At 44.9% G+C, this 26,440-nt stretch overlaps 2 protein-coding genes across 6 annotated transcripts in view; one reads left to right on the top strand and one right to left on the bottom strand.

The window, feature by feature from the left end:
* The first annotated feature begins 1,579 nt into the window (after nucleotides 1-1,579).
* Nucleotides 1,580-22,580, top strand: YWHAE (tyrosine 3-monooxygenase/tryptophan 5-monooxygenase activation protein epsilon). The gene is made up of 6 exons (XM_048324779.1): nucleotides 1,580-1,799; nucleotides 12,009-12,208; nucleotides 16,916-17,022; nucleotides 17,385-17,591; nucleotides 18,189-18,325; nucleotides 21,665-22,580. Exons 1-6 carry the CDS (start codon nucleotides 1,736-1,738, stop codon nucleotides 21,715-21,717), a joined length of 768 nt encoding a protein of 255 aa, XP_048180736.1. The 5' UTR covers nucleotides 1,580-1,735; the 3' UTR covers nucleotides 21,718-22,580.
* A 383-nt stretch (nucleotides 22,581-22,963) lies between these two features.
* MYO1C (myosin IC) overlaps nucleotides 22,964-26,440 on the bottom strand; it is a 50,945-nt gene continuing 47,468 nt past the window's right edge. For all 5 annotated transcript variants that reach the window (XM_048324770.1, XM_048324773.1, XM_048324774.1 and 2 more), the window contains exons 28-32: nucleotides 26,108-26,243; nucleotides 25,533-25,603; nucleotides 25,179-25,276; nucleotides 24,914-25,013; nucleotides 22,964-24,377 (exon numbers count right to left, since the gene is read on the bottom strand). In XM_048324770.1, the coding sequence (XP_048180727.1) occupies nucleotides 24,351-24,377; nucleotides 24,914-25,013; nucleotides 25,179-25,276; nucleotides 25,533-25,603; nucleotides 26,108-26,243 (432 nt within the window). In that variant the 3' untranslated portion in view covers nucleotides 22,964-24,350. The remainder of the gene's footprint in view (nucleotides 24,378-24,913; nucleotides 25,014-25,178; nucleotides 25,277-25,532; nucleotides 25,604-26,107; nucleotides 26,244-26,440) is intronic.

Raw genomic sequence — 26,440 nt, 5'->3', positions numbered from 1 at the left:
TGTGCATTGCTGCTTTTGAGTGCCTAATTCGGTATCATGTATTTACCAACAATTCAGAAGGTTTGCAATGATTCCCAATTTCAGCAAAATCATCATTTTCTAATCATATTTCAAATAAACTGAAAAAAGTAATTTTTTTTGTGGACTTGACACCTAATGTTCACCTTCATCAAGACATGCTGTTGTCTTTGTGTTTATGAAATCCTGATTAGATGATCGGGATCTGTGAAAAAGAGGGCCTAAATGTCCCATGAAAACAGACCACTGATTTTCTGAGCAGGCAAACAGTGATATAAAAATAATTCTGTCAGATTTTTAGATTTATTTGTAAGAAACCCGTAAGGTTATGTTAATTTTGCAGACCCTAAAACTCTTGTTCATCAACTGAAAAAAAAAATAAGTCGGGCCAACAATAAACTATGGAAAAAATGTGCTTTAAATGGTGTTTAAGGTGTGTGCCCTCAGTCACCCCCATCAGGAGCCCATTTCACTGGGCACAATACAGTAAATGGGGATACCTGATGTCGTGTCCAGGAGGTGCCAGGGCCAAATCTATCTCTGCTGACAAAACCTGCAAAGGTCTCTGCATTTCTCCCACCAGGAGGGCTGAGCGTCCTTATCCTGCACTTCCAAGGAGACACTGGGAAAAGAGACAAGACTTCATTCACAGCTACCCTGAGCAAATCAGAGAATCGTGGAATGGTTTGGGTTGGAAGGGATCTTAAAGCTCATCTCATTCCAATTCCTCTGCTATGGGCGGGGACACCTTCCACTGGACCAGGCTGCTCCAAGCCCCTTCCAACCTGGCCTTGGCCTTCCAGGGATGGGGATCTTTGGAGATCATGCCAGCCGTGCATAATCCCTTTTAGTTTTCCAAACCCATTCTGATTTCAGAAATCAAGGCATTATCTCAGTTATTTAAGTGTATGCTCCTTTTGTTTTTCAGAAGTACTCTGTGAGGAACTCGTGAAACATTCAATTTTAATTTCTAGTTTTTCTAGCCTCTTGAAACTGTGAAATTACCACGTGCTACCCGCTGGAGGTGATACTTTGAGCAAACACCCTGGAGAGGCTGCAGAAACCGGTATCTGACCGTGTGCCTTTCGGTCACAGATCCACCCTTCTGTGTGGAGCACACCCGGTGATTTGTACCAAAATACAGAGAGAGGGTAATTCAAACAGTGCTGTCAGCGTTTGAAAGCATCACAAACACGGAGAGAACGAGCCGCACCGAGGGAAACACCGCCGGCGCCCGGGCCCGCTGCCCCTTCCGCTCGCCCAGAGCCATGTCTCGGTCATGGCCCCGCCAGAACCGGGCGGGGGAGCGGCGGATCCATCCCCGCCATTGCCGGGCCGCCTCATCCCTCATCACGCTTTATTCCTCATCCCGCCTCACACCGCTTCATCCATCCTGCCTCATCTCTCACACCGCCTCACCTCTCCTCAGCCCTCACACCGCCTCGCCCCTCACACCGGCTCATTCCGCTTTATTCCTCATCCCGCCTCACCCCTCACGCCGCCTCACCCCGCCCCCCGCCCGTTGCCAGGGAGCCGCCGTTGCCATGGGAGGCGGCGGAGCGCATGCGCGCGCCGGCGGGAGTGCCCGGATGCAGCGGGAGGAGGCGCTGCCGCCATATTTGCCCTGAGAGCAGCGAGCTGGTAGCTGCCGAGCCCCCCGGACCCATCGGCTGCCATCCGCCCCGCGCAGTCCCCGCCGCCGCCCCGCCCGCAGGACATGGACGATCGGGAGGACCTCGTCTATCAGGCCAAGTTGGCTGAGCAGGCTGAGCGCTACGATGGTGAGCGCGGGCTCGGAAGGCCGTGCACGGCCAAGGGGAGAGGGAGGGAGGGAGGGAGCGGCCACAAAATGGCGGCTGGGCGGGGGAGGGGGGCAGGGGCGGAGGAGGGGGCGCACACAAAATGGCGACGGGGAGCGCCCTGAGGGGCCGCTGGAAGCGGGGATGGGGGACCCGGGCGAGGGGGTGTCTCGGGCCGGGGCGGGGCCCGGGGCGGGGGGCGGTGGCGGCAGGAGCCGGGAATAAAATGGCGGCCGCGAAGGGCGAGTCCTGGGGGGGGCAGGGGAGCCGCCCCCGCCTCGGGGGGCCCCCACAAAGAGACCCCGCTGCCGCTCACGGCGCCGCTGGGTCCGGCCGGCTCCGCGCTCCCCCGGCCGGGCGGCGCGGGGCGAGGGCGGCTCGCCGCAGACAACGCCCATGCCGAGCGCTCCGGAGGGGGGGCCCGGCCCTCGGCCCCTCGCCGGCCGTGCTCGTGGGGGGTCCCCGGGGATGGGGCTGCGCTTCTTTCTCTGCCTCTACCCCCGGCTGGAGATCCTGCTGCCCCTGGCAAACCCAGAGAGAGCGAGTTCTCGCCGTGCAGGGAGCGAGTACATGATTCACTGCCTAAAGAAAACGCGTATGCTTTCATTATGTGGTATAAATTATTACATATCGTTTCACTTTCCCAGCGTCTTCTTTTCATCCTTTTTCCTCTTTTAAGTTTGTGCGCTGTCCCTGATCATTTAATATCCGTGATGATTTAATACCTGGGGGAAAAGTGGTAGAGGGGAGGAACTGGCAACCCTGGGTGGTGTCTCTTGCCCCAAAAATGTCTGTCTTGCAACTGTTCCTTTTAAACATGGTTCCCCTGCACATAATAGAAAGGGCCTTTAATTTTCTCGACTCTTCTGAGACTGTTACTTTGCCCTGAGAGCTGTGATTATTCATTCGAAGTGAAATAAATACATGTATGTAGAATGTGTGAATGCAGTTACCATTCATTTAGAGGTAAGAAGACACTCCCGATACTTTCTGTTCATAAATTGTCATAGACAACATGACCAAGTTCTCACCAAATGACATTTTTACTGAGTTGTGCTTAAAAAACATCTGATGGCACCATTGCAGAACATCTGAAAAATGCACGTTTTGGGGAGGAAAACAGAAACTAAAACAAAAAGAAGGCCTAAATAAGAATCCATTCAGTTAGATTTCTGATAGGAAAATGATTTGGAATTAAGAGTATCACTGAAGGAAAGCAGTCAGGCAGTTTCCACTGAAGGGTTTACAGAAAAAAACAGCCCCCAAAAAACAGGTATTAGGATACAATAATTAACTTGGGCAGAGGGACATATCTGTATTCCACAATAAGGGTGCAGCTCCTGCTGAGGAGGGAAGGCTTCTCCACCTGGTATGGATGAGTCAGTGCCACTGAAAGTGTTGGCTTTGGTTTGAGTGGAAACCCAACATTCTGGAGGAATCATCATCCTTGAGAGCTCTTGAGGCATGACTCTCTTTCTGGGGTTTTCTGAAATCAGCAGTAAATCACTTCATTAGGATGTAATAGGACTCTACCCCATGGCACAGATCTGCAATGCAAACTTCCTGTCAACTAATAAAAATTGATTAGGAGGGATTATTGCCTTGGTGCAGCATTTCCCTGGGTGGACTTTTGGTTCTCCCAGTACCATGAATGTTTGCTAAACAAGCTGCCCAGAGCAAAATGTAAAAGACTTGTCTTGCTTCTGAATGGGCGTGAGACTTGTTACAATTTAGGAGGGAGCACTGAACTGAAAGCTGCCTTTTTCAAATCAGTGCTGTGGGTTTTAGCCTTCCAGAGTTTTTAGGACTCAAGTTGGGTGAACATATTTAAGATGCACCCTGTAATTCTGCCAGCTGCTCTAAATTTGTCTTCACATTTCTTGTGTCCATGGCCTGGAAGAAAATGTACTGTAGATACTGTTTTTATCATTTAATTCTGTGTTCTTGTTCAGCTGAAACAATTAAAAATGATTGGCATAATTTGTTCTTGTTTATGTGAAATAATGCAGTTCTGCCAAGATCATAGCTGAGACTGCTGAATAATTCTGTGAACAAAGTGATTTGAGAAGCAATATGAGGAAAGTGTAAGCTACTCCTAATTTTGGTCCTCAGTTTGATCTTTGAGGTGCACAATTATGAGGCCACGGTTATTAATTGGCATTATATTAAATGGAGTGATGGTAAGTACTGGCTACAGATACATTGGAATATGACTCCCTTGGGTAATTTGAATATGAGTTTGACAATTTTTTGTGTGTTTTAACATTAGGATAAGCGTAAAGTTCTATCCCATCTTTCTCCTGGAGACTGAAAGAATGGTGGGTTGCTATTTATGTATGGCTCATGGCATTTATAGCAGCACTTATGGTGGGCATCCAACTGTCGTTTCTTTGGTGTTACTTACCTGACCCACTTAGGGAATTTATGAAGTCTTGGGAGCTGTATTTGTGAACGGTTGGGAATCTAGTCCTGTGTCTGTACTGTCCTCAGGATGCTGGCCCAGATTAAGAGGACAACTTTCTAGGTACTTTTGCAGTGTAAGTAGCACTTAAACCCTGATCTCCTGAGATATTAGGAGATTTGGGTGTCTGACTATCTTCACAGATCTGCTTAGGCATGTTATGGCAAATCACAAAATGCCAGGAAGCTTACTGGTAGTACAGGAAGCTTTGTGAGAAATCTCACTTACTGCTGTTCCTTATTGGTAGAATAATGTATAACTAAATGGATTCCTTTTTTGGAAAACAATTGGAGTAAGTGATACTGTGGAGCTCCTTATATCAAGAGGATGTAGAGGATTCCTGTAGACTGCTGCTGAATATTGAAACCAATTCCTGTTTCTGGAGGCTGGGAACATCTTTGTTTTAGGTGAGAAAAATGCTATGGCTCAAGGTAGACTGTGAGCAGATACTTCATACAGCTGCTTTGTACTACAAGTCTTGAAGTACATGACTTGGGTGAGGTGAAATAAGTGGGGTTTTCCCCCCTCAAAACCAGATGATAGGTCAGGGTACGGTTAAGGGAAAAACCCAAGCCACCCATGACAGGTCTCCTGCCTCCCAGCACAGCAAGCTAACAGCTGCCTCCCTTTGTCTTTAGAAATTGTCTATCAGGGAAATGGGTCTTTATCACAAAGGCAGGAACGTGTGCAGCAGTGGATTCAGTTCAAGATTTGAACCCTTTTTAGAAAAAACTGTCTCCTAGTAACAGGTCTTCAGCTTAGAGCGTAATGAAGAATCAATAAGTCACAAATTAGAATTCAAGTTGCATATTAATTTTGGTTTGCAGAGGATTAATCTCTTTCAAGCAGATGTCAAACACACGTCAGTTTTTTGGGTTCCTTCCCCCATTAATGGTTACCACTTACCCTGTGTGTTAAAGGTCTTACTGGTGTATTGATGTGGGGTGTGACTGCTGTCTCTGAGCTAAAAGGCAGAAAAATCTCAGCATATCCCTAAGAATTGTAGGAATCTAAGAGTTAAAGTATGGGCGAGACAGTGCTAAAGGAATAAACCTGTACATTTTTTAAGTGGGAGTTGTACATACTGGGACATAAATTGACTTGTGATTATGAGGAGTTGTGTGAGAGAGGGCCTTTGTCTGTAATGGCCTTCTTGAATTTCCTGAGGTACCAGCAGCAAACAAAGGAGACAAAATTCTACAATTGGCTGGTGTGGTCCTCTGCAAAGAGCCCAGAAGCTGAACTGATGTCCAATTCTTGTATTAGAGGATTGCTCAGTAGCAGATCTCAGTCAAAGGGAGAGATGTATGATGTGGCCCACACTTGAGATGTTTGCTTTCAAACTGAAACGTTTATTAGAAATAGTGGGGATATCCTCTTGATTTAGAAAAGTAAATGTCCACAGCTTGAAGAGATTACAGGGACAATTTAAAAAATGTTCTTCTTGCAAGAAGGACTTGTGGTAGACCATACAATTGATAATGCAGAAAATCCCACTGTTGCTTGGACAACTTGGGCGTAACGTATTTCTCCAAGTAAAGGTGCAGGACTGTTTATTGCAGAGTCATGCAGTCAGGTTTTGGAAGGGTTTTGACTGCACCAGCTGTTACAAACCTTGCACATGGAATAACATTATAACCCTCTGCTTTGTCCACAAAATCATCATCAAGCCACTGTGCAGGTTGGCTATTATTTGGGTTTTTTTTACTCCTCTGCCTGTTGGTTGTCTTAACTGGGAATCCACCTGTTAGGTTTTCTTATGCTCATTTGTGTAAAACTTATATTGTGATGAGTGTGGAATGCTTCTCATGTGTGCTTGGGTTGTGGTCTGACCCTTAGAGCCAGTTCAGTTCTCTAAATTAGAAGCAAGATTAATTTTTTTTCCCTCTTGAGTAGTTGTCTGAGCTGGTGACCTGAATGAGCCAGTTGAGAGATCAGAGGGGTGTTGAGCTGGCAGGAGGGAATTGATAGGCATGGGTTCAGCCATCTCTGGAGCCCTCTTTGCCAAACACAGGATTTCCTAAGAGAACAGAAAATCCTAATGCAGGCAGTATAACAGTGTGTCTAGAAGAGTTCCTAATGGATGGAAAGAGGAGCTGAACTTCCACTTGGTTGAATTTGGAGCTCATCATTGTAGTGAGTAGGATGGTGCCCACTGATGCCAGGTGGAGGTCTGTATCTTTGGGAAGTGCAGTTTGTGGACATTGATCCAGTTACATTCATCTCTTACTGAAGAATACACTGGCCCCTATTTCTTCAGTTCTTCTTGTATTTGTTCCTAGCAGTTTGCTGCTACTAAGTTAGTACTTACTACTTGCTTCTGTTTTGTGGCTCACTCAGAAGTGCCAGCCTGCTTCCCAGCAGAGATACCTTGTGGTTCCACTGGTGGGCTTTCTCTGTTCTTGAGAACTTGACTCTCATATTCATACCCTGTTTCCTGTCTTTCAGCCAAGTGTTTATCCATGTGAGGACTTTCCTGCCTATCCCGTGGCAGTTGAGTTCCTTAAAGAACCTTGGGTGAGGGACCTTGTCAAATGCCTTTGGGAAATCCAGGTAGACTCTACCAATTACGTCTTCTTTGTCCATGTGCTTCACTTGTTCAAAGCATTCCAGTAGATTTGTGAGGCATAATGGAATGCCATGCTCTACAATGTAATGTTTATTCATATACCCGCTCATTCCAGGGGTTTTTTAATGTAATTCCCATTAACTTGACCCCTAGTGAGTATTAGGTTCATGGTTTTGTAGGTCCCCCTGAGTGTGTGCTGGAACCCTTCTCAGCTGAACAGTGTAAACCACTTTGTGTTTGCTGCTGTTACTAAAGCCCTAACTGAGAGGTTACACACAAGACTGTAGGGTCATAGATACTTAAGGTTCTTGGGACTCATTCCTGATAATCTTTTGTTCATTGCAAGAATGAACAGGTACAAGACTAGCACTTGTACTGAGTCTTTGAATACTGTTTATGGCGTGTGATCATCTGTGGTGGACACGAGGGAAGGCTTGGTTTTTTTGCTGTGTCCTTCACCTCCTTACAGCTCACAGGATGCTCCTTTGCGGCTTTTAGCTCCTGAAATGCTGAAGTAGGTATTGGGCAGCAGCTTAGAAGCTTGAAGAGCTTGGTTTGTTTTATTGCCCTAAGATAAGGGCAATAGAAAAGATTAAACTTAAAACGCAGCTTCAGTTTTCTGATGTTCTTCTGCTACTAAATGGAGAGTTAAGACGGTGCTTCTGCTGCTCTTCATTACATAATATATAAGAATTGTACTTTGTGAGTTCTCTTAAGGTTTATTTTGATTTGAGTATGATGACCATTAATTACATCATCTCCATCCCACCTTTATTCAACAAGTTCTTTTTCTCTTCTTATTCTAAGAAGCTTTCTCACTTAAGTAGTTCCTCTTTTGGAAGGGAAGCACACCACTAAGAGATTTTCTAGCTCTTGTTTTTTCCTGTGGTAATGTTGAGCCAGTGTGTGTGGAGGCAAGGGGGAGTTACTTCAGCAGTAAGGTTGAAGTAGATTCTGTGTATTGTTTAAAGTCACGAGGAGTGCCTTGGTTGGAAACAAAAAACCCTGACCCTGTAGCATCCTGGTTATGAGACTCAGGCACTGAATTAGAAGTTGCAAACTCTGTAGATTTGCCCTAACAAGTTTGCTTTAGTGCACCAGCCTTTGTTTAGGCCAAATGATTTCTGTTACAAGCACAGATTTTGATAGAACTGCCAGATACTGGCTATTCCTTTGTTAGGGTCTGCTGTCTCTTGGTTTGTGTCCTGCACTGGGAAGGTTTTTAGTCTTCCCACTAAATTGGCTGTACATCACCCATTTCCATATTTCCTTACCTAAGGATATTGCAGTTCCCCTGGGTTTTCTGGATTTCTGGAGTTAAGGAAGCAACAAATACCTAGTTTCTCATTCATCTCTGGTCAAGAGGCAGTCATTATTTTGTGGCCTAGTATGAGTCCTTATCAGCTGTGCCCTTTGTTCTGTGGCTGGCCCCTAATGATGGTTATCAAACATGTCCTTCTCAACACTTGTAAACTTCCCCACTTTTATCTTAGAGTAAGGCTTATTGTTTGTCTTTCACATTAAACCCCAATCCCAAGCCATGCACCTTGGTGTTCCACAAACCCTTTGTAGGTGGCCACCGCTGTCCCAACCCTTTGTGCTTTCCAGGCTGCGATTCTGTGTCCCTCCTGGTGGCTGGAGGTGAGTCAGCAGGGTTTGCAATGGGGAGCCAGCATTTTAATCATAGTAGCAGAATATAGGAACCTAAAAAATGGCCTGGGCACCATTACAGTTTTTGCCTGTGTATTGTGGTATTTCTTAACCAACAGCAGGTGCTTGGGGAAAGATCTAAATCTAGGGCAAGCATGTCATTCTCCAGAATATTCCCCTCTCCTTCCAGAATTCATGTTTTTGGGATTTCCTGCCCTGACAGTGGCATGATCTGACAGTAGCATAATAAGGTGACAGCCACAATCACCTGAGAGGCTGGAACTTAACCGCTTACATACAGCCTCTGTCTCTCTGAATCTGCATAACGCTACTTTTTCCATAATGCAGTGTAAGCATCTCTGGATTTTGTATGCAATGAGTTGTCATTACTGCAATAATCCTTTTTAATGAAATGTAATCTCAGACTCGTATTTTGTCTTGAGTGGTCTCTGACTGAGCTTTCCACCTCCTTGTGGAAACTTCCAGATTGGTAAAATGGCACTTAGAATAAAAAAATATTTGTTCTGTTGGCAGATATAGATGGCTTTATTTTTGTTTTCTGTTGGAGGAGATACAGGTATGTTGTCCCCTTGCTTTTGTACTGCCTGTGTTCTTAAGATTTTTCATCAGGCTTAAATTTTCAGGGCTGGATTATGGGTTTACCATGGAAGACCAAGGTATGTGCATAATATTTTGTCTTCTTGAAATATCAGCCCAGATTTTTGTATTGTAAGTAAAAGTGGGCTCTTTACTAAACTAAAATCCTTTTTCTCCAACAGCTTTGTGTGTAGACTGATAAATGTTTTCTCTTTGGGTAAAACAGTTGTTTATGGGTGGGATTCTAATCTGTGGTTGTGTGGTTACCTAGTAACAAGATGAAGATTTTGAAGAGGAGACAAAGTTTCAGTTCCTGTTGTCAGTGTGTTGGGAGGTTGTGTACCCAGTGTGAGGGGTGGTGAAGGTGGAGGGTTTTGTGCTTCAGAACAAATGGAGGAACCTCAGGTGCTCCCCCATCCCCCAGCATCCCGTTCCCAGTGGCTGTCACTTGTCAGGGAGTCTGTTTAACTTACTAACAACTCAATCATAAAAATGCTGGGGTGATAAGGGCTATTTACTGATAGCAGTAGTAGTTCAGAGCAGGTGCCTGTTTTCCTTTGGCTCTGTTGTTTCCGTGGTTGTGGTGACTGCAGGAGGGTGGTTAATGACCTCCTTTGCCAACAGTTGGAAGAGATGCAACAGGGCTCAAATACTGACAGAGGAGCTCCTTGTAGGGCGGGGTCTTGGGTTTGGCTTTGTACCAGCTGTTGCACAGCTTAAATTGGGTTTATCCTCCAGTGCACAGAGGTGTTCAGACCTCTGTTTCAAGGGCTTGTAGATGTTCAGACTGGTAATAGATAAAATCCTGTAGAAGCCAAGCAGTTAATTAAATTCATAATGATGTGTTTGAATGTACTATGAAAGCTAGATACTCATTTTCAGGGAACAGCAAGTCTTGTGTATAGTTTTTTTATTTTAAATTTTCACTCTAGACAAATTTGCTTCTGGGGAAGAGATTGTGAAGGAAACCTGTAGAACAACTGATAAAATGTGCCCTTTTTCCCCAGTTGTTGCAATTTCCTGACACAGGGCAGATCTTGGAAGATGTTGCTGTACATGTTCCTCAACCTCCACACTTCTGGACTAATTGTTCCATATATATCATTGTTATATGAGATAAGTGTGGATAGATTTTTGTTGTCATTAAGAAGCAGGTTTTCTATCAAAGCATTGTCATCCAGGAGTATGACTGAAGTGCACTGTAGTTAATCCCAGTGGATAAAGCACAATAATAGAAACTGTTTTAAAAAAAGGCAGATCTTCTGTAACCTGTGTGTTTCTTATCTGAAGGCAGTCAAATATTAGGCTTAAAAACAAGAGCCGCATTTTTTGCTGGAGCTTGACGAAGATACCCAGGTCATGGAGACTGCAAGTCTCAATTCCTGATGGTCATTTTTGTCCACAAGAACTGTCAGGCATCTTGAATGTGGCTCCACTGTTTCAAGAAACTTCCAAATACGAGATGGCTTAATTTGCATAATTTAAAAAATTTACAGCTTTGAAGTAGATTTTTCGTATGAATGGGATGGTAGGGTCATGCTTCAGGAAATAAATCATAGTGCTTGCTTTATTTAAGTAGCAAATTGTAGCTATATCATATTGCTCGTAACTTAGCTGGCTTAAAATACCTAATTATGTTTATGTTAATACTAACTGTGAATGTGGAGTGTTTTAGGGCAGCTCTCAAATTCTTCAGTAGAAGCACCATTTTGCAGTTGCAGGGTGGTGTTCTCAAAAAGTTTTATCAAATGCTTGGTGGATTTTTCATTACTTTCTGTGATTTGGGGGAAGCAAAATCTACTGATAAAAATAGAGCCACCATAAAATTTTGTCCTCCACATATGGAGACCTGTTGGAGACTGATAACATTGTTCCTGCCAGGGAGCCTACAGTCTCCATTGCTGAAGTAGCTTGTGCCTGTTTAGGTTGTGATTTTGACATCTGAGGGGGAAAAATTATAGTTAAGCTTCATTTGTATATTTAACACTATTTTTCTAATGTGTCCTGAACAATTGCAGTGTCGTTAGGTAATTAAAGGGTTATAAACTCCCTTAAGTAGTTTAGTCTTGGTTCCACTGGAGCATAGGAAAGCTGTGTTTGGTAATAATTGTTTTAACCTCAGGTTTAGAAGTACTTTTCAACAGGCATAAAATAGAAATATACATTCATTCATATCTTGTTTGTTACTTTTCACTGTAAGAGGCTGCTTGGCATGGGTAGATATGGTTGCTCTGGGTACACTCAGGATGACATTTTTGTTACCACTCCAAGCACCAAATTTTTCTTTTGGAGGTTCATCTTGCAGCTTTGACTCATTTTCCTAGTAACAGTACTCATACATCTCTACATGTGTTCAAATCTGGATTTTATGTTTTTGTTAATTACCACATTACATTGTGTTCCAGTTGACAAATCAGTGGAGCATTCTGTAATTCCTCAGTTTTATCCTGACTGTGCCAAGAGCCAGATCACATTTGTTCATCTTTTCTCACCGTTCTCTGCCTTCTGCAAAGCACTCTGAAGAGTGCACACTCCTGTAGGATTGTACTGATAACTCTTATCCACTGTGGAAGAATGTTCTTGCTGTTACATCCTTTTTGTCTGTCTGTTAAAAAAGGCAAACAAACAAAAAAACCCCCACTCAAACCAAAGACCAGAAAAATAAAAACCAAAAGTGAAAACTACCTTTAAAGAATTTTTGGAACCCTTGTAAAATACCAGATGAACATCAGATACTTCCTTTGTGTATGTGCTGATTGATTTGTTTGGAACACTCCAGTGTAAAAGTGAGGAGTAACCGGATGAAAGGAGGAGGGAGCTTAATTTCCTAAGCTCTCATTAATGTAGAGCTTGTATTGAATGATTTGAAAGATGCTTCAGTTGTGAGAATAATTGCCTGACCTTTTCCTCCTAGAAATGGTTGAATCAATGAAGAAAGTGGCTGGAATGGATGTGGAGTTGACAGTGGAAGAAAGAAACCTGCTTTCTGTTGCATATAAAAACGTGATTGGAGCCAGGAGAGCTTCCTGGAGAATAATCAGCAGCATTGAACAGAAAGAAGAAAACAAAGGTGGAGAAGACAAATTAAAAATGATTCGGGAATATCGGCAAATGGTAAGCTGGAGTTGGTCTTACAGCAAAATGCCATTTAGTTCTGGTCCCCTTGCCATAAACTGCCCTGGTGTTCGAGATTGCCTGTGGTGTGCTGACCTGGAATAGGGTCCTTGGAAGGCTGGAGCTTGTTCCTTATCTGGAGAATAAATCTCCGTGGTGAAAGGGAGAGCTTGGGTGTTTCTGTGTAAACACTCCGAAGGGCAGCAGCCTCAGGAGAGGGAGGGATTTTCCCTCAGTCATCAACAGCTCTGCCAAGCATTTGGGCTGTGCTTGCACTTTGTCTTCCCTGCTTACTCAGATGTGAGGCTGCACCTGCTCAGGAGGCCTCATTCTTTCCCCTCCAACCTGACTTACCCCAAGCAACTTCTTTTTTTAATTAACCCTGTCAAAGGAGATGTTTGGCTGTTAAGTTTCTCCTTCCTATAAAAATTGCTTTGGATCATACAGTGACACTTTCAGTGATTCCAGTTCTCTGTCCTAGAGAGTTCAAAACATTAACACTTGAAATGTCCCTGAGGGAGGCTCTTCAGTGCTCTTCTTGGCTCCTTGTCTTTGTCACTCCATGTTCTGGGGATGTCGTGGTTGTCCCAGCTGTGAAACTTGGGTGTGTAGCAACCTCCAGGGCCTTGCTCTTTTCTCTCTCTGGAGAGAGAGGGAGAAATTGATCCACATAACTTCATGCTGACTTAGTCAGTGTGTGCAGCTTTACCTAAAATGGAGAACTTGCGGCAAGCTCTGGCTTTCATTGGTAAGGGCTAATGAAACCTTCAGCTCTTAGTGAGTAGTTGTTCCCCCTTCCTCCCTGCCCTAAATGATGGTTTAGCACGGAGCAGGCATGCTCCCGTACTATTTAAATCCCACACATTTCTGCAGAGGCTTCATCTCCATTATTTGAGGACAAGTGCCTCCACATGGTTCACATCTTCATTTCCAGAGAAACAGTGGAGTCTGTTATATCACCTGGCACTGATTCATATACCAGCAATGGAAATGATGTTGGCTTGGAAATCTTCTCTCAGGAATGGCTCTGGACTACTTTCTGTTGACTCACAGGGTTTCTTTTGCTCCATGGAATTGTTAAAGTTGTGAGTTTCTAATTTTATGCTGGCATACTGATGGGATGAGGCGCTGCCAGTTACATACAGTCCCAAATAGCCTTTTCTTGATGAGTGTCTGCAATCTCCTAACAGAACATAGAAAACAAGACAACAGCTATCTAGTGATTGTTTAAACTTGTTTTACACTTGTGCTTCCAGGTTCTTTTGCACAGGTTTTTGTGGATGGTTACCATCTTCTGCCAGAGATTCTTTAATGGTGAAAAGACTTTTTTCCTCATTTTGAAAGGACTCTAGAAATAACCATTATTCTGCATCCCTCTTTGTAAAGGACATGTGCCATTCTGGATGGACTGGGGTGCAAGAAGTCCATGTTTGTAGGTGCTTGAGGCTCTGAAGAGAGAGAGAGGCCACATGAAGTACAGTGTCATGCCAACAGTGTGTTCAGCTGTTAAATCCTGAGAGAGAACAGCTTTCACAGCTGCACTGGGAGGAGGAGTGCACTGAGCGCTGTCATTGGTTCTGTACTGGAGCAGGGGTGGCTGTGCCTGCCCAGCTCCAGAGGGAGTTTTCCCAAGAGGCTTCTGATCATCATCTGTAGCTGAAGGCCAGTTCCTGTTAGTAGCTGCTGGGAGACTTCATATGGGTTGGCATCTGCTCTTGAGTGTGTGAGTGGGTTTGGTGGGATGGCCTGGGAGCAGGAAGGGCCTGAGGAACACTGCAGGTTTGGGTGCTGCTGCTCACTGTCGCTGCTGAGCAGTAGCACTCCTGCCCTGTTGTGCTCAGTGCTTCCGTGAAGAAACAGCTTCCAGCAGAATTCTCATTGTTATGATTCCCTTGTCAACAAATACTGACTTTGTAGCATTTTCCAGAGTAAGTTCAGTGTTGGGAAAACCTTTCCCAGACTTGAAAGGCTCTGAAGAAGGAAAACAAATCCCCCCCCCCCACCCCCAGTCATGTCTGGGAGCCAACAGGCCACGTTTAAACCACTGGGGAGTTGGAGGGAACCAGCATCTCTAAAAGACACATCTCTCACCTACCACCAGAAGCAGCTGTGACCTTGCTCAGCTGCAGAGTGCTACTCCAGTAGAAAGGGAAAGTTTCTGTAGTAGTTTCTGTGAAAGTAATTATTTGTTGGGTTTGGTGTATGTCAGAATTTACTATAATTCAGCTCATGGCTCATGTTGGGAGTTTTTTTAAGCTAGTAGCCAGCATGACTTGGGGTAGAACTCAAGGGATGGTGGTGTTGGGAGGGCAGGGCCAGGCTGGCTGTGTCTGAAGTGTGCACTGGGCAATAGTGAGAGATGAAAGACACCAGGCTGTGCGTCTTCCCAAACCACTTCAGCTGAATGGAGCCAAACACATCCATAGCCATGAGGGAAAATGCCACTTACTTGCTTTCTTTGTAGACAGGCGGCTCTCCTGGCTCCTGTGGCCATTTGGATACACAAAAGCCCCTGAATTTCTCATCTGGCTGCATCTCTGACGAGAACACGCTGAGGCTTGTGCTCTTCATCCTTGAGAGGCTGAAGTGGCTGCACACAGTGCAGTTCCCTCCCTCACAGTCAAACCAGATCCGTTCCCACACCATAACACAGATACTGACCTTCCCCTTCCTGCTCTGGAGATGTGGCACATGGAATGTGTTTCCAGTGCCCTGACTTCTAACCTGTGCTGTATTTTGGGGCAGTTGCCAGCCTGTCCTGTATCCTCCTCTCTTAGAAAGAGCTCACTGAGCTACTCATTCTGAAACAGATCCTTTTTGTACAAAGCTTTTAGTTTTGTTGTGGGTATTTTGTTTGTTTGTTTGTTTTACCCTTAATTAATTTGATTTGTATTAAATCTTTTTAAACTAAGCTTGGCCAGGATATTTACCTTGCCCCGGACAGCAGCTGATCTCTGATAACTGTGACTGATCCTTTAAGCAAAGCTGGAAAAGGTCTGTCTGAGATGAAATAGAAGTGTGTACATGTATGGTTATTTAACTAAAGAGGATTAGAAACTGATTTAATTCTTTGCAGTTTTGCTGAAGATCTCTCTGCAAAAGAAGTCATTGAAAAAGAGGATCAAGAGGAAAGAAGTTTGCAGGAACTGACTGCTGGCCAAAGGTTTTATAGCTTTTGTAGCCCAAGAATATATGAAGTAGATTCTTCTCAAGTGACCATATTTCAGCACCTTTCTTAAGCATTTGTCACATAATTAAGTACAGCATCTGATTCTTCCTGTGAATGTCAGGGCATTCTGACATTTGTACATGAAATTTGCTGTAAATTAATTTCTCTAAAGGAACTTTTGCAAGTCTTTTACTTTGTGCAAATCAGTATGTGTGTATATGTGCCAGTTTATCATTTATTTTGGATCTGTAATTTTAACACCTTTTGGGTATAACTGCTGTGGTTACAAACCCTGATAGTTTGGGAGCTGTGTGGTGGTAAAAGGATTACATGGCAAGGAAAATGCTTAAAGAAAGAAGGAAAGCAAATGCTTGGGTGGGAGGATAGGAAGGGATGATGGACTGAGTGGGGCTGCTCCTGTGATCCAAGACTTGCAGTTCCTGCTAGTTTCTTTAATGCCTTTGCTTGAAATCTCTCCTTTATATGAAATTAGCTTGAGCCAGAGTTCTCTTCAGCTGTAGCTGTGAAAGTTACTGTGAAATCATGAAGAAGCAGCAATGGATGGGTGACTGTGTGCACTTCACCAACCACTCCTACTGGAATGACCTGGGAGGCTCAGAGCCAGTCTGGTTTGGGCAGTGCTGATGTCAGAGGAGGGGTTTCATCTTTTCTGGGTGTGCTCAGTTTCTTGTAGGAGTGAAACTCTCTGTGGTAAACCCTGACCTCATAGACCTTGCTTTATGTTTGGAACTGGAAAAAATGAAGGTTGATGTGACTGTTTTCAGTTCAGACTATTCAAATCCAGTATCTGTTTTTAAATAAGGTGTTACATATTGTATTTTTGGCCACAGATTTCACTGTCAGTGTTGATGATTTCTGCTTTTTCGCTGAGTTGCTGCGCTTTGTGTTTTTCACCTGTTTCTGGAGCTTGTTTTCATCTTGTACCTGACCTTCGTTTGTGTGGCACGTCTTGATTCTGTTCTGATACTCCATGAGTTTTGTCTTAAGGCTCTTCTGTTAGAGCTTTGCCTCCAGGGACTCACTAGAAATTGGTCTGAAGGTGCCATTTAACTGGGGTATAATGGAGTTCAGCTGATTTGTGTTAATTACCTTCAGATTGTCCTGTTACTGTTGCCACTTTCAAGGCAGCCTTCCAGGATCAGAAATGTGAGGAACTGAGTTGTGTAAGCCTGAAATTCTTGCAGAATTACATCCTGAGACAAACTTAATGCAATGGTCTAACAAGATGTCTTCCAAGGAATTTACAATTCCACTGTTGAGTTCCACATTTCATCATCCATCAGTCCCTGCCTCTTGTGTGTGCCAGCTAAATGTGCGAAACTGTTTTGCTTAATGCACCTATGGAACATCTGAATTTTATTTATTTTTCTTCTGTCCTATCCCTCTTTGGAATTTCATGATGTTACCTGTTTGATATTTGGGTACTTTTGGAACAGCTTTTAGTCTTAAGTGCTCACCTCACCCCCTCTTCTAATTTTGGTGGTTTTTTTTGTTTGTTTGTTTGTTTTTTTTTCTAGGTTGAGACTGAACTGAAGTTAATCTGTTGTGACATTCTGGATGTACTGGACAAACACCTCATTCCAGCAGCTAACACTGGCGAGTCCAAGGTTTTCTATTACAAAATGTAAGTACCTCCTTGAGAGGAAAGGCCTGAAATAGGGACAGAAATTAAGTAGCTGTAATGAGAACTTAAAGTGAACTGTTGTGCAGCTCTTAGATGTAAAAAACAGCAATTTTAATTGAGCTGCTGATGTAGAAATCACATTCCTGCTTGGGTATTTTTTTTTTTTTTGCATGAGCTGAACACTACTTGTAAAGAGAAGAAAATAAGGTATGTCATGTAGTGATGGTTTAAAATTCCCTCAGCTCTTGGTGCAGTCTAGGTAGTAACTGAGCAGATACCTAAACACAGTTTAATTTAAGCTGTTCATTCAGTGGCTGGTGGGGAAACGAGGATTGCTGACTTCCTCCTGTTTCTGTTTTCAGGAAGGGGGACTACCATAGGTATCTGGCTGAGTTTGCCACAGGAAATGACAGGAAGGAGGCTGCAGAGAACAGCTTGGTGGCTTACAAAGCTGCTAGTGATATTGCAATGACAGAACTCCCACCAACACATCCCATCCGCTTAGGACTTGCGCTCAACTTCTCTGTATTCTACTATGAAATTCTTAATTCTCCTGATCGTGCCTGCAGGTAGGTGGTGGCTGGGAAGATGGGAATATGGGAATGTTGTGTGAATATCAAACAAGCCAGAAGTGGTTGCTCCTTGGGTAATTGCTTTTCCTGCTTTCTTCCTGCTGTTGTTTGCTCTGGTTGACCTCGATTCACTGGGAAGATTTTCAGCATCACCATTTTCTTTTGGAGTCCAGAGCCACGTGCTTGTGTGGGAGTAATGGTGTATGAGAAGCAGAACAGTGATAACCTTGAATTGATCAGCTAATGGCAGTTGAGCACTTGCCAGGTTAACTCTGTGCATGCCCTTAAAGTGCCCAAGGTGTGAGGTGATTTATCTCCTCACATGCTGGGAAGGATGGTGGTACTGATTTCTGTGACCTGTGAGCATGTACAGAGTGGCAGTGATTGAGGCAAACACCATTTGTCTTCTGTCACTGCAGGTTATACTAAGTTTTTAGCAGACCTTAATCAGTTGTACTGCAAGATGTAGAAATGTTTAATGAAACCAGTATTCTTGAGTAAAAAGTTTCTTAAAGCACACAAATGACTGGTGTTAACCTGTGCTTCTGGATTGTGTTCAGCAATATTTGTTAAATCTTTGTTCTGTCGTTGCAGGTTGGCAAAAGCAGCTTTCGATGATGCTATTGCAGAACTGGATACACTGAGTGAAGAAAGCTATAAGGACTCTACACTTATCATGCAGTTGTTACGTGATAACCTGACACTATGGACTTCAGACATGCAGGGTGATGGTAAGTGAGTCCTGCTGGAAGAGCTGCATCCCTGACCCAGGAAACAGAGCATGGAAATGGAGAGGGCTTGGATGGTTTACATCTGTCTCTCCTAATAATGACCCTCCTGCACTCTTATCCTACCTTAACACTGGATGAGGTGATAGGAGTGACACTGGAATCTTTTGAGCAGCTTCTCAGCTCTCACTTGAAGGAAGGAGGTGTGGAATTAGCACCATTCTCCCCACATGGCACCTGTGATTATTGTAAAAGCAGTGACCTTCTTTATTTAATCTTTTCTTTCTTTCTGCTTGTCATGCTCATCTCTGACTGTCACTCCAACCAGACGTGCACCTCCAGTGCAGGAGGAAGCACTGCAGATGCTTTAGTTCCCCTTTATTCCAGGTCACTCCATATTCTCATTGCCAGAGCAAATGCCAAATGTGTCCCCTGGCAGTACCAGAGGGTGGGACATGGATTGCTTCTGTTCACTAGCAAAGGATAGTACAAATTTTTGAAGTGGCTTTGGCACACTGAAAGGATCTTCCCAACCCCTTAACTTTCACATACAATGCTTAGTATAAATCTACTCATTTTTGGGTCTCTCTCTTGGAGAGACAAGTGAAAAGAGCTGACTTTCTTTTTACTTTTAACTTGGAGGAGAAGAATTAGGTCCAATTAAGACTATTTTGGGTACCTACAAATGCCCAGAGCTTAGAAACACCACTGCTGAACTTCACATAAGTATGTCAGTGTCTTAAATTTTTGGTAAGCTGTTCCTTGTAGCCATATAGCATTCCTGGGGGTGCTTCTTTGGTGGCGTGTCCATTTGAAAGCAAATGCAGAATCTTCTACATTTTCCCGACTCCCTGTTTTTATGTAGGGTTATGGGTTTGTTCTGAAGTGTTGTTGCTCAAAAGCTTCTCACTCTGCTCTTTGGGCTGCTGAGAGAACTGGGAATCCTGTAAATGTGTGGGGTCTTGGCTCCTGGTTTACTCCATATCCCAGTGTTTAAGGCTCTTGCACCTCCCTTTTCAAGGATGTAAGATTATCTCATTGTGCAGGATGGATCTGTGGACTCTTTTAAACACTGCAGGTGTTTGATGCCTTCCTTGCCATGGGTAGGCATTGGAGAAAAGAAATGTGTTTCAAAGTCCCACAATTAAGATACAATCTTTACTTTTTTAATTGGAGCCAAATAACCTGGTGCTCTCTGGAAGCCATTCCAGTGCAGTAACCAGGCTGGATCAGTGTGGGATAGTACCAATATCTTCCAAAGAGTGTCTTCCAAATGCTCTTGATTTGGCCACGGCTGGTGTGTCTTGTGGATCTTGGATATTGTAGAAGTTCCACAAGATCACTTACAGGCTCTTTAGATTTTGCAAAAAGAAACAGATTTTAATTTCTTGCTCCACGCCATGGAAAACAGACATTTTGGTTCTTCCTGAAGTATTTCAGATTATCCTGGTTACTGGTGCCAGAAATATAATGATTACAGAATTAAAAATACTGTAGGACTACTTAAAATCGTGGTGCAGTTCTTCAGATCCAGAAAAAAAAAGTGTTTATGTAGAATATTTAGACACAGGTGCAAAGTTAAGTTTCCTCATACTTTGCCAACACTCTGAGTGCATTTCCAGCTGATGCTTCCAGAGGTCCATATTCCCAAACGAGCAGAACCTTTGAACAATAAGTTAATAGTGGCACAATTAGCAGTTTCCAAGGGGTGACAGAGACTTGGAAAGGGCTTGTTCTTTTGTGTTAAGCTTTTCTCTGTTTCCATTTCAGCTGTGCAGGGTGTAGAGATGTAAAGCCAGGCATTCCCCAGCTGCTGCACTCCCATCCCAATCCCTGTAGCTTTCCCATGGCCTAGAGCAGTGTTGAGTTTATTTCCACACTTGTAATGTCATCTCCATATGATTCCTGTTCTCCCCTTCTTTCCTGCTGTATAGATTCCTAAAGGAAAGTCCAACTGTTCATTTCCTAAAAACCCTACTTTTGTAAGTCTCTTGTCATGGCTCACTGGAGTTTTCAGTGTCAGTTTTCCTGTCACTAACAGTGCCTGCCTCTGTCACGCGCTGCTGACAAATGCTTGTGTCCCTGCTGCCACTCAGGGCTGAGCCCTGTGGCACCTGTCCCCCTGCCCAGGGATGATGTGCTTGACTTAGATCCAGAGTAACTCACATGTTTGGGAATTGAGCTGCAAACCTGGATGGATATAAGAATATTTGGGCAAGAAAAGTACTTCACAGTGGCCTGGTAGAGGAGTATTTGCCTAAGTATGTTGGTTAGAGCATGCTCAGATCTTCTAATCTGGGTTAGGGCCTCTGCTTTCCTCTCTTAAATGATCTGATATGGAATTCTATCTATAAACTTCGTTGTTGAATGTCCTGTGTTCCTAGGCCCCCTCTTCCAAAATCTACCTCCAGTTGTACCTGGTGGTAATCCTGAATCTGGACACGCTCTGAGCAGACATTCTGGTTATCTGCTGGAAGTCATCAGTCTAATTTGATTGGGTTTTATTGCAATCAAGTTTTTAATTACTACTTTCTGTTTATTGCCCTTAAGAGAGTACCATCTTAAGTGGTTACAGATAATTGTAAGCACTTTTTCAGTCTCCCTTACCAATTAAGTGAATTGTGCATGTGTGATGGCACCAGCTGAGGTACCTGGAACTTTCCCAGTTGCAGCAGAACTTTGGCAAAGCCCTGCAGAAGGTGTTGCATGGGGCTCCCTGGGGCAGCTGGAATGTAACCAAACTACAGGAGTCTCATGGACAGACCCTGTTCCACTGCATGGTACAGCCTGGCTGAACAGAGAAATTAATTTCCACAAGATGTTTTTCTCTAATAACCTCAAGCCCAGGGTTTCTTGTCGGGTTGGACTTGCAGTAGGGTGTTTTTCATACCTTTGGTAATTCCTGCCATCAGTGTTACTGTATAAAATTTCCTAAGTACTTTGCTGTTGTTGAGACTTGAGTGGGCTTGGGCAGATAAAAGTAGAGATGAGGGTTTGGGGAAGGTATTTCCTGATCCAAGGATGCTGATCCACAGCTCTTCCAATGGTTTCTGCCTTGGCTGCCCCGCCCTGGCTCAGCAGGACTGCTCACCTGCGTGGTGTCAGTTTTCAGGGCTGGGTTTGTCCTCGTGTTCTAATGGCCTGGCTGCAGCTGTGTGTGAGGGTGCAGGAGATTCCAAGGCTTAATTTCCATGGGAATGCTTCACTCCAGAACTGGCAGTGTGGAGTGAGAGAGTGAGCGTGTATTGCATGAAACTATTAATCTCTAGGTGCCTGTTAAGCCTTTCTGCAGCTCTCAGTTTTAAATGGTAACATCTTCCTTCCTTCTTCCCACTTCCACAGGTGAAGAACAGAATAAAGAAGCGCTGCAGGATGTGGAAGATGAAAACCAGTGAGACACAAAGGCCAACAAGAGAACCCATCTCTGACCACCCTCCCCCTTCCCCACAAAAACCCTCAGTGTCACTCTGAGAACCACCAAATCTGACTTTTACATTGGGTCTCAGAATTTAGGTTCCTGCCCTGTTGGGTTTCTTTATTTTTATTTTTTTTACACAGTTTAAAAGTTCTTAAAGGCAAGAGTGAATTTCTGTGGATTTTACTGGTGCCAGCTTTTAGGTTCTTTAAGACACTAACAGGACTGCGTAAAGGCTCTTTCAGCATTACTGTATTGTCTCTGCCAGCTGTGGTGACGTTGCCATCAGCCCTGGATGTGACACCTGAAGGCCGTGTAGGGAGAGATTGGTCCTGGCCAGGTAGTGCTCATGTGGTGGCATCTTTCTTTTTTTTATAACTGTTTAAACTGAATTTTATACCAATGTTTCAACTTAATTGGGTGTTTAGCTTGAAGTTGCGAGGTTGCATTTGGGACATTTATTGTAGTGGTTTTACTGTATAAAAACAAAAAGTTTCCAAACTGCTGAAATGTTGCTGAAAATCATGGTGCTGGTAACAGTTCAACAATCCGTGGCTGCTCATTCTTGCCTGTTCTTTACTTTCCCTCCAAGCAGGTTAGCATTGAAGGTGGCATTGATAAGCCTGCATGCGTGTTCAATATTTTTTCTTTTCTCCCTCCCCTCTCCCCATCTCCCTTCGCTCGCTCAACCTCTTTTGTTCAGTATGTGTAACTTGAAGCTAATTTGTACTACTGGATATCTGACTGGAGCCACAGATACAGAATCTGTATTGTTCTTACTGAAACACAGCATGGAATTAACATTAAACTTAAATAAAACAAACCTAAATTAAAAATGCCAAACATCACTATGACTTTCTTTTAGAGGAATAACTTTCCTTTGTTGCTTGTACTAGGAACAGTTGGAGGGGGAGAGAGCAGCAGGAACAGCCTTGTTCTTCAGACAGGAGATAAGGAAGATTTGGTCTGAAGCGTGAGTTGTGCTGCTGGGAGCAGCCCTTTTATCCAGTCTTTCCCTATATAAAACCCTGGGAAATGGTTGGTGAGTTCCTCTCACCTGCTCTTGCAGCATTTCTCATCCACTCCGTTTCCATGGATGGAGAGAAGGGACACAGGTTACCTGCTCGGTGGGGAATGACCTGCTCCTTGTAATGGACACAGAGATGGGGCTGGGGCTCAGCCTCACCTGAAACATGTAAGGAAACTGCACCAAAGACAAGGGGGGGTGGGTTTTTTGTAAAAATTTATTCAGCGTAGTCTGGCAGAGGTTATACACCAACATCTGCAGCGTGCTCTGCACACACTGCAGCACATCTGGGGGGGGATGGCCTGCAGTGTATATCCCACATTCCAGCCTGGAGCAGGGCTGGACAATGGCATCATGTCAGGAACCAGAGGAGATGGAGCTGAAGGTGCGAGAGAGGCAGCGTTGGGTGAGATTCATTCAGGGCTGGCTGTGGCTGCACCAGGAGGGAGGGGAAGGATGTCTAAGGCAAGCAGAGCAGGATGCCTGGCTGTGGAGCTGTGCCATGGATGCAGCAGGAATTCCCCATGGAGCCGTGCACCCTGCAGCTGTTGGGTTAAAGGAAGGTGCTGAGGAGGAACCTGTGCTGCAGCCAGCAGCCAACCCCTGTGTCCCTGGAGCTGTGGGCAGCAGCAGTGCCCAGCCCTCCCTCGTAAGGCAGCACTGAGGCACTGATACAAATACTGTGGGAATCAGACTTCCAGTTATTGCTGGGAACAAGAGGAAAAGCCATTTTTTCTGAAGGTGCTGCTCTGAGCCTGCGGAGCTGTGTGGGGAAGGGGCAGTGGTGACTTCCAGACAGGGTAAGGCAAGAGGGGAAGCTCATGTTCATCCCATGGCCAGCCCAGAGCAGTGGTAACCTCTGCAGTTTGTATTACATTGTGTTTGTGTGGATATGAAAAATTGCTACGGTATAAAAATAGAGAGCAAGAAATGGGACAGCTGACTTCAAAAAAAGATAAAAGTCTCTGGATCCTGATCAGTGAAGTAGTTACATGATGGGTTTTTCAGGTTATACCTTGTAACCATAAACTAAAAACAACAAAAATTCCAAATCTAAAACATAAAAGTTTCCACATCATCTCTCGTAGTGCATCTTATCCTTGGCTATAAAGTATTTACAGATTTTACTCATTTACACAATATGGCTTTGCTATATTTGTAACACAAAGCATTAAAACATCTCCGAGCAAAATTCTTCATAAAACATTCTGAATAGAAAGTTTGGCATTTCATTGATTTGGCTGAGAAAGCAGCAGAGTTACTTGTTTTCTGATCGTGCTTTTTTTTGGTGATGACAAGCACAAATTTTGGTCATTTCCATCAGGGCTTAAACTCTCCCTCAAATCCCAGCTGAAGGTCTCAAGCTGTGGTTGCAGGAGCTGTGCTGGACCCCACGTTCAGTTGGGTAAGGAAGAGAGGAGAAGGCCTTGGTTTGGGACTTTGAGAATAAGACAAGAGAGCAAGGATGTATTCTGTGGTTGTTCTGAAAGTGCAGGTCTTTGGTAATAACAGAGAGAGCAAAGCGAGGAAGGGGGGGGGTTTGCTGGGAACAATGTTCAGCCAATTCCGTGGAGGGAAATTTTTCATCATCGGGAATTCAACCGAGGAGCGACCTGCAGGAGAAGGACAGGTTTGAAAGTGTGTTCAAAATGCTGCAAAAGGTTAATTCCTGAACATGCTGAGGCTGTTCTGAGGCTGGGCATCTGTGGTCCTAATGGGAGCTCTCAGCTTTGCTGGAAGGGGTGTCAGTGCAGTCTGGATTTGTTCTGGATTTAGTTCTGAATAAGCTGGGATCAGACAGTGCATAAATCAGCTGTGGGGCTGATCTGACTGCCAGGATCACCATAAACAAGCTGAGAAGGGGAGAGCATTTTGTTTGGGTTTTTAAATGTATTTAAAATCTGATTTGCTGTGGAGTTAATGAATGTTGGGGGCAGGGGGAATAAAAAGTGAGTGCTAGGATAGTCCCTTGCTGAGTGTGAGTGAGCTTGGCAGCCCCTCAGGGCTGCAGGAGCCTTGTACCCAGCTCCAACTGTGGGAAAGGCTGGGATGGCAGGGCACTGCCATTGGCAGGAACATCCCATGGCACATGTCCCATGTCAGAATGCTGGTTTGGATCCAGGGTAAGTGATCCGCAGCCCACACTCACCACTGTTAGATGCCCGTTCTTGGCTTTGGCTATGAGCAGTTCTGAGCCCGAGATGAAGTCGATGATCCCTTCTTTGCCTTGTCCTACTGTGAACTTTATGCTGTGAAGAGCAAAAGGTGAGACAGCTCTGGTGAGCGTGGGGGATTCTCCAGGAGCTGGGTGTTAACAGAGCTGCAATAGATCTGCTCTGGAGCCTTGGTTGAGGTGGGTTGGGTACATTTGGATGAGGTATAGGAATGTTTAATGCTGAAGCAGTGCCACTCACCTGCCCTGGTTGATGTTGACGTTGTTGATTTTGTTGGCCAGAATGGCTGTTTTTGTCAGTGTCTCGATCACGTGGTCACTCTGCAGGACAACGTCTCCCTGGTAGGAGAGTCCATGCTTTAGGAATCGTGGCTTTGGTGTCACTGTACCAAAACTACCCTGCTGTAAGGGACGGGGGACAGCGACAGCACCAGAGCAAGCACTGCTGAGCCCCAGCTGAGAGTACAGGGAAATACCAGTGAAAGGCCCCTTAGAGGTGGCACAAAGTCACATCCCTGTCACCTTGTGTGCCCCCCTGTGCCTTTCACCCTTTCTCCAGTGGGGGCTGGAGGAGGGAGGGATGAGCCCCCAGTACCTTCTGCTTGTTGTCCTCGCAGTGCACGTGCAACACAAACAAGTTGTCACTCAGGCTGCTGACGGAGATGCCTGGGGAAGAGAGGGGAGTGTCAGCAGGGGAGCACTCCACAGCCTCTCCCAGAAATGCAGCAACTGTTCCCACACAGCACAGCTGAGAGGCTGCAGGGGGGCTGAGGGGAGAGGCTTCAGCCAAAGGCTGCAGTGACCACTGCAGCAGGCTCGGCAGTTTCCCCAAAGAATCGGGTCCCTGTCAGATATTCCGAGGGCCAAAAGCTGCAGCAGTGGCCCAGGCAGCTGCTGGGCAGGAATGGTGCAACTATCCCTGTGGCAGGGCCCTGCAATTGGGAACTCACTTGGGGGAGGGTTGAGGGAGATGGATTGAGTCATTTTTATGACATTTTATGGAGCCTCATTTTAGAAAAACTCAGTTACAAGATACTAAAACACCAGGATCAGCTCATCCCGTTCTTGTCCAGGACAAAGACAAGTTAGGGTTTGTATGGGTGCATTAAGAAGTGCAGCTGAGGTGCAGGGTCAGGAGAATGCCCAGCCCCATCCCTATGCCATTCCCACCTGTCAGGTTGGAGTAGTTGATGCGCTGCTTGATCCTGGACTCCTCCACGACGATGGCTGAGCTCTGGGTGAGCAGCAGCTGCCGTGCCCTCGCCTTGTAGCCCCTCCTGTCGTACTTCACCACGGGCACTGCGTACTGAAACACGAGTTAGCTGGGCCACATCGCCCCTGGGGCACTGCCAGCCCCCAGCAGGCACCAACCAGGGCTTGGGAAACCGGGAATGCAGAAAATCTCTGTGCCAGAACTTCCTCGCTGCCCCAGAGCAGCTCTGGACGCACTGTGGTGGCTGCACTGCTTGGGGCTTGGGAAACCCAGGTTTGGTGTCACTCTGG

This window comes from Corvus hawaiiensis, chromosome 20 (assembly GCF_020740725.1).
Source record: "Corvus hawaiiensis isolate bCorHaw1 chromosome 20, bCorHaw1.pri.cur, whole genome shotgun sequence".
Classification (NCBI taxonomy): Eukaryota; Metazoa; Chordata; class Aves; order Passeriformes; family Corvidae; genus Corvus; species Corvus hawaiiensis.
This window is presented reverse-complemented; position numbering and strand designations above follow the sequence as displayed.